General features: G+C 32.8%; 2 protein-coding genes across 2 annotated transcripts; both read right to left on the bottom strand.

The window, feature by feature from the left end:
- Positions 1 to 1664: 1664 nt before the first annotated feature.
- LOC141723942 (uncharacterized) lies at positions 1665 to 5859 on the bottom strand. Its single transcript, XM_074525912.1, has 10 exons — positions 5284 to 5859; positions 4930 to 5024; positions 4731 to 4798; positions 4600 to 4643; positions 4390 to 4467; positions 4142 to 4295; positions 3158 to 3310; positions 2959 to 3066; positions 2521 to 2586; positions 1665 to 2195 (listed from the first exon to the last, which is right to left on the bottom strand). Exons 1-10 carry the CDS (start codon positions 5532 to 5534, stop codon positions 2097 to 2099), a joined length of 1116 nt encoding a protein of 371 aa, XP_074382013.1. The 5' UTR covers positions 5535 to 5859; the 3' UTR covers positions 1665 to 2096.
- A 663-nt stretch (positions 5860 to 6522) lies between these two features.
- LOC141660024 (uncharacterized) lies at positions 6523 to 7098 on the bottom strand. Its single transcript, XM_074466980.1, has one exon. It carries the CDS (start codon positions 7096 to 7098, stop codon positions 6523 to 6525), a length of 576 nt encoding a protein of 191 aa, XP_074323081.1.
- Positions 7099 to 7776: the final 678 nt, after the last annotated feature.

The following is a 7776-nucleotide window of genomic DNA, read 5'->3' as shown; positions in this document are numbered from 1 at the left end:
CTAATTCAGGATGCATACTTGAAATACTTGCCATCTAGCAACAATATCAAAGCAGACATAACCAAGATACCTAGATTTAACATTTAACAATGATCGGCCCTCCTTATATACACATGAGAGAGGAAAATACTACAAAATAAAATTAAAAGAATTGGTTGTTCATTTTCTTGTTAGCAATGGTAATTGTCGTGCATAAAAGATTGTCCGTTAGTTTTCACTGCATTAACTATTGTGCGGTTTCAAAGAGACGATGATTGAACAATTGAGAAATGTAAGGGGCCTAAGAATGATGAGAAAATAGTTTAAGCACGTTTGAAAGATGTCATGTCAGCTGTGTGCGTGGGATTTTACGTTATATAGGCATAAAGATGAACTTTGTTTATATATTACTCCCTCCCCACTTATTTTTTATGATCTTTTTCATCATTGGCACGTATTTTAAGGCTAAAGTATAATTTTATAATTAATTTTTGTAACTTTTTTTATTAAAAATTGAATATTATTTTTTTAAAAGAAAAAATATTTAAAATTATTTAAAAAAATATAATTTATGAGAGATTTAAAATACGTGTTAATCGTCCGTCCCCCAATGTAAAGAACCTGGAGGATGGAGTAGAGCGGGCAATTTGGTACACGATACGAAACGACACGAAAAATACGGATATGGGTTTGAATTTTTGGTATACGAAATACGAATGTACACGAACAAGAAATTGCACAATAGATTTAGTATCGGATATGGGTTTCAATTTATGTACACGAAATTACACGAGGTAAATATATTTATAAATTAATATATATAACACATGCATATATTTATGTATATAATATAAATATAATATAAATATTTACAAGTTTTTATAGAATATTATGTAAAAATATATATTTATATATACACTCTCCATATTTCATTAAATTATACATTAAAATAGATTTTTTATATATATTATATGTATATATATTATATTAATATTTTATTTAATATACACGAAAAGTACACGACACGATTCAAATGGGATATGGCTTTCACATACGGGTACACGAAATCATTTCGTGTCGAATATGGGTTTCATGTTTACGTACACAAAACAGGAAATTACACGACACGAAAGTACACGACAAGACCCGATTACCAGCTCTAGGACGGAGGGAGTATATTTTTATCATAAATTCATTTGTTTATATATGTTTTGTAAATGACATGAGTCACAAGGTCAGTACAAATTATAAAGAGAAGTGGTCAGTACAAATTATAAAGAGAAGTTAGAAAAATCGAACTAGGATACCTGATCTTAAAATTAAAATCAATATCACATATCCTGCCTATAAATTTATAGTTTAGGAACAGAGTAAATTTTTTACCAATTTAAGGGACAAAGGATTATTTGTGAGAAACAAATACCAAATTATCCAAGTTGTTAAAAATGTTGAATTTATTACTGACTTATTACTGATTTTAATATTTAATATATCATTGGTCACCTGTTGAAATTTTAAAATTTTGTTTGGATCCTCCAAGGCTCCCTCTTTTCACCGGACAATACTCTTTCTTTTTTCTCCTTAACATAACTTCAGTTCTTTCACATGTGCTGGAGTTTCTTATTATCACCTGTAACCATGACTATCAATTGATTTGAGAAATCCTATACATTACACCAAAAGGAGAAAGTTAAGAAATAGAGTATTTCTTACTTTAAGATCAGAAAACAATAAAGCTTGAGCAACATATCTGGCAAATCCCTAATTAAAATTCTGATTTGGATAAAGCCGGTTTAGTTTACAAGTAAAAAAAGAAACCATTCCAATAAGCCTGATGATTTCCAGGTAAAAGAATCATAGGGAGAAAAAACACTGAACAAATGCCGTACCAGCGAAGAAACCTACTGTACTTTGACATTTTAAACAGCAAGTGCCAAGCTGCAAACCAGATTTTAATAGTGTAGAAAGCCTCATGTAAACAAACTAACTAAATTGTAGGAGAGAAGTTCCGGTGCAAAGGACAGCAAAACCCGAACCCACTTCAATGTTGGACAGCAAAACTAGCTGCATTTTTAAACGTGTAAAATACATACTGATTCTGTCAAAGTCTGGAGGTTCTATTGAGGTTCTTGAACGGCACTAGCAATCCAGCTGGAGGCAGCTGTTTGGGCATCCGCATCGGTAGACGGAGAAAGGGATAGCGAAGTAATTGCAACCTGTTACAAAATATAACGTAAGAAGTATTACTTAAAAATTCTGAACTTCTTCTAATCAACTAAGTTAATTGATTTGATTATTTATATATCTGAATCTGGTTACAACTTGCAACCTAATATGTTATTTCATGTCATTCTCCAGCATTACAAGACATGATTGAATCATTACCAACTACCTGAAAATCATATAGGATCCATCTGTAACAACAAATACACTTCTACGCTGCACCTAATCTTATTAGCAGCAAGAAAAATTCTGCATCTAATGAAATACTCCTAAATTCTATTACTCTCGGAACCATATAAAATATGTTCATCTACTTACATATCCATTTTCAAGCGCTCTGAAATCCAAATCCTCGCTTGCATCTTCAATATCCTTGTCCACAAGCTGCAATCACAAACATGAGTCTTCAAAGGTAAACAATAACTTATTTAATACTTTACACTGGAGTATTATTTCGAGGAAAGTATTCAACATAAATAGGATATTTAAATATTCTATAATATTTTTTTACTTTTATATACAAAGCACAGATGCAATGACTAGAGTAATACCACCCATCATTATTCCATCAGTAAGATAGAGTAATTGCTAACTTTATTGGACCTAGTTACGATTTTATTTTAATTTTGTATCATAACATTCCAAAGATGAACAACAAGACCGCAATGAGAGGACCCAAACAATATAAAGCTATATAATGATTCCCAATTAATATATCAATGCTTCAAGAGTGCAAAGTAGCATAAGTTTTCTTACTTCTTGTATAAAGTACTTCACAATACGGTTAGAGTCGGATTTCTTTGAAACTCCAACAGAATCAACCTCCACATTCTGTTGTTGACTACTCGAGCGTCGAGCTGCACCCTGTAAAGAACAAAATTAACTGAATGAGAACCACATGATGCAAATTGGAAAATGATAGAACAACACACAGCATATTATAATAACTTCTTACTGCGGCAGAGGCATCTCGGCTGAGCTGCGCAAGCTGCATACCAAGACTTTGTTGGTTAGACATGAAACGTGCAGCAGACGGCTGCCTGCTGGCTGAGACGGCTAGCCAGCTAGGTGCAGACTTCCACAAACTTTTGATAGTTGACTTGAATCCCTATAGAATGAAAGATAAGAGCAAACATCTGAATGCTATGGGAACTTTAGCTACAGAAAAAGGAAACATTTACATCTACATTTGAAAAAATGTTTCCAAATGACATTATGCCAATGTTTTTGTTCTACTTATTTTTTTATTTTTTGCTAAATATTTCCTCTATTTATTTAGATACCTTAAAGTAAAATTGTAAGACGAAAAAAATCCTCAAGTGGGCAAACGGAGAAGACTACACACTGCTCCAGAATATCTATGATTCTCCGCCCTCCCAAGCCAAACCTATTGTTTTCATCTGATTAGATATGACCAACTTTCTTGCATCGTAACTATAAGTTACTAACTAGTGGAGTATGAAGAGTCTGACCAGATATTAGAGCATTATATTGTGAGTAGAATGTGAAGGAAGTCTCTTTAACAAATTCCAAAATTCATGAAAAATCAATAACTTATAGGCACAGTAAACATGCTACATAACAGCATAGACATTTGCTTATCAGGAAATATTTTATCTGGATTCCCAATAAATAGGTCTGAAAAAGGATGAACTGCTTGTTGTGCATATGCACCCACGAGTTCAACTTTTCCTGATGGCTCAGTCTATTTACCAAGTCTAAAATAAAGGTTTAATGCTTAAGTTGAATACTTGAGACTTTGCAAATTTGGATATCTTTTGGGGAAAAGGTAATAACTCAAGTTGTGAACATTCTAGCCAAATTAGCCTACAAAGTAGTGGTGAAGTGTGAAGAGATATATCATATAAGAAACTTATCCTGTTTTTAAGCGAATGATTCATTAAAGGATTTACGACCCTAGATGATAATTTTAAGTTACCTTGTTCTTCAAAGGAGAAGTGGGAACATCTACATTCAACGAGCAATTTTTGGGAAAATTTCCTTTTTCTATGTCACTTATGGCTGCATTTATTAGTGGCAAACAGACAGACACAGCATCCTTAAGATCACATTCTTGACTTTCATCTTTCTTCCTGCATTAGATCAGTTTAGTCCTATAATTTTATGTATTTCATTAACCAGGGAAATAACGAAGCATCAAAACAATAACCATTAAATTCACCTCACCAGTTTAGTGATATAGACATAGATGGTACACCGCTAAATAATGCTTCCCTGGCACTAGCAACTGCACCGGAATGAACCCTATGGACAAAAAATAACTATTAGATTATGATTTAGGTTTGTACGTGAAATAATTTCTGGAATTAATTCACTCTCCATCTGATGTTTCAGTATTAAGCAACAGGAATCGGTCATAGAGCCGTAACCACTTACGCATTATGCCCACAACTTGAACCTCTATGGACTCCACTAATTACCTGGAAATGTGCACAGAAAATGTAACTTCTCGACGAATAATAACAGGTAGATAATGTTTTTCCCGACTTCATTAAAATAAGACATACCAGAATGGGCTTAGACCAAGAAAACAGTGAACCAGATAATGCTAGTGATACACAATCAGCAGGAGTCCCTGAAACAACAAAACAAACCCTCATTTTAATCAGTAACTGCTTCAAATTACAAGCATCATTGCCATCAAAATCTATAAACAAAAAACATAATTATCTCAATTCCCTTAAAAGCAACAGTCAGTAACAATACCAGAAACTTCATAAGCAATTGCGCCATCTATCTGGGATGAATAAACAGCAACTGATTCTCCCAAGGTCATCGAATGTCCAGTGTGAGATTTATCCCTAAACCAAATTAATAAACCACCGAAAAATCCCAAATTCAATTTCAAACCAAGACAAGCAAAACATAATTATCCTAATCAAGAAAACATTAATAAATCCACATGAAAAACCCCATAATTCATGATAACTACAACAAATCAAGAACACCCACATTGCAAACCAGCACAAACTAGCGAAAAAAAACAAGACAAAATCAAACTCAAACACATCACAAATGATACAATCATTACAAAAAGAATGGTAAAGTTAAGAACTTTACGACTGTGGAGCGCAAACGAAGACATTGTAAAGGCCTTGAGCAACAAGAGCCTGAACAAGGAATGTGAGACCAGGTGAATCAATTCCATCAGCATTTGTAACAAAAACAATGGGCTTTGAATCATCAAATTCAACTTCAACTCTATCAAAAGGAGCAGTTTGTTCTGTGGTAGATTCTTGTTGAGGTTCTTTTCTGTTAGAAAGAACTTGTTGAAGATTTGAAACTAGCCCAGGTGGCAATTTGTTGTTCATTTTATAAATGTGTGTGTGAAAATGAATCAAAACCCTAGAGGGAGGAGACAAGAAATGAATGTGTAAGAAAATATGGTGAGAATCTTGGGGGGTGGGGAAAAAAATGGAGCGAGTCTAGTGCCGTGGGTTAGTGTACGAGAGAGAGAGAGAGAGAGAGAAGGGTGAGTATTGGTAAGAAAAAAGGGAAAGAACAAGCATTGGACCATTCAACAGAGAGAGGAGAAATGGAGGAAGAATACAATCGACAAAGCGCATGTTCAGCGCGTGGTCGTACGAGCAGTTGTGCACAGGGGAAGAGCCGGCAACCTGGGTCTTGTCATGAACCTTGGCATCGTATAATTTCGTGTTTCATGTACGTAAATATAAAACTCATGTCAGATTATAAATGATTTTAACATAATATAATATATATAATATATAGAAAAATCTATTTTAATGTATAATTTAATGAAATATGGAGAGTGTATATATAAATATATATTTTTTTACATAGTATTTTATACAAACTTGTAAATATTTATATTATATACATAAATATATGCATGTGTTATATATATTAATTTATAAATATATTTATTTCGTGAATTTCCGTGTATCTAAATTGAAACTCATATCCGATACTAAATTTATCGTGTAATTTCATGTTCGTGTATATTTGTATTTCGTATACTAAAAATTAAAATCAATATCCGTATTTTTCGTATTCTTTCATATTATGTTCACATGTCATGTACCCCATTACCCGCTCCACAGGCTATAGCTCCTTTTCAATTTGCTCGCTGCCTGTAGTGCTTTACGTAAAATGGAGTCCGGTTCCTCGCAAGTCAGTGTCATGGAGGTGTTATCAACAAAAAATTTCTACGTCATTGGATAGAAGACTGGATTATCAAAATTTGAATTTTTCTTTTACATGTCTTTGACATTAAGGGGCGTAACCAGGAATCTAACATAGGGGATCAAAATAAATAAAAGTACAAAATATACCGATTTATTTGAGATGTACACGTCTTTCTTTGATCAAATAAAAAGAATCAATGATCTCCTCGGCAGAAATGGACTCCGCAATCTCCTTTTCAATATACACTATTAAATAATCCCTAAGAAATTCATCTTCCATTCGATTGCGAAGACTTGTTTTCACAATTTTCATAGCAGAAAAAGCTCGTTCAGATGTTGCAGTAGATGCTGAAAGAGTTAAGACAATCCTTAATAGTCTATCAACTAATGGATACATGTCAGTTTTCCCTGTGGTTACCAATCCATGACATAAATCACCAAGAGTAGACAGATTCTTCAAATCTGGATGAACCGGAATATCTAACCTATAATGTTGTAGTTCACACTGTAGATGGATTTTTTCATCTCCCAAAAAATCTTCTGGATAAAACTTTTCAGCTAACTTGCAAATGTTCTCTATGTTGAAAGACCTGTAACCATTCCTAAGATTTAGTGATGCACTTAAAATGAGAATCTCTGTCATTTGTTCACCGAATCTATTGTTTAGCTTCTGTAATTGTTGATCTATGGCAGCTGTAAAGATTTCTACTCGGTAATGATGTTCCATTGTCACAATTTTTTTTTGTTTTCCTTGTCGACGAAGAGATTTAAGCACATCAAAGTTGATCTATGTATAGTGTGTATTGGGGGTTTTGGGACCGGAGCAGAACAACTAAACAAGTATGTTCTGTTTTTAGACTTTAGTTTTAAGCAATTTTTTTTTTGTTTCAAATTGTACTATTTTTATGTTATATGTTTATTTATTAATTATTAAGATTAATAAACAAATTCCATGATTTCCATCTAATCAATATTATTTTGAATGAAATAATTAACAAAATCAATAAAATTTTGTATAATCAATTCTCAATTTCAATTTTTTTTTTAAATCTAGGGGGACCAAAAAAAATTTTGATAGTAAATTTTAAATTTTTATATTAAAATTTTGGGGTTATTCCGCAGTTGGCGGGGATCGGGCTCCCTTGGCCCCCCGGCTCCTCCCCTGTTAACATTGTTCGTGATATTTAAAAAAAAAAGCACTTATAGTGGATAATATCCATCGTACCCAAGTTTATTGTAATATTTGATCAGATGACTCGTATTTTTTGTCAATTTTATTTTTAATATTATATTTAAAATGTAATTTTGTGATCAGATAAAATAAATATTGTTGTAGGTTAACATGGTCCACGGTATACGCAATTTTTTTTAAAATTACCGCATGTATTGTCCACGATTGACAAAG

Source organism: Apium graveolens, chromosome 5 (assembly GCF_009905375.1).
Source record: "Apium graveolens cultivar Ventura chromosome 5, ASM990537v1, whole genome shotgun sequence".
In the NCBI taxonomy this organism is placed as follows: domain Eukaryota; kingdom Viridiplantae; phylum Streptophyta; class Magnoliopsida; order Apiales; family Apiaceae; genus Apium; species Apium graveolens.
The sequence above is the reverse complement of the archived record's forward strand: the minus strand, read 5'-3'. Positions and strand labels throughout refer to the sequence as shown.

Excerpts from the sequence above, each read along its gene's own strand:
- LOC141723942 (XM_074525912.1), bottom strand. The coding sequence starts at position 5,534 with ATGAACAACAAATTGCCACCTGGGCTAGTTTCAAATCTTCAACAAGTT. Across the intron at positions 4,799-4,929 it reads AATTGCTTATGAAGTTTCTG|GGACTCCTGCTGATTGTGTA; the intron begins GTATTGTTACTG and ends TTGTTGTTTCAG. Across the intron at positions 4,468-4,599 it reads TCAAGTTGTGGGCATAATGC|GGTTCATTCCGGTGCAGTTG; the intron begins GTAAGTGGTTAC and ends TTTTGTCCATAG.
- LOC141660024 (XM_074466980.1), bottom strand. The coding sequence starts at position 7,098 with ATGGAACATCATTACCGAGTAGAAATCTTTACAGCTGCCATAGATCAA.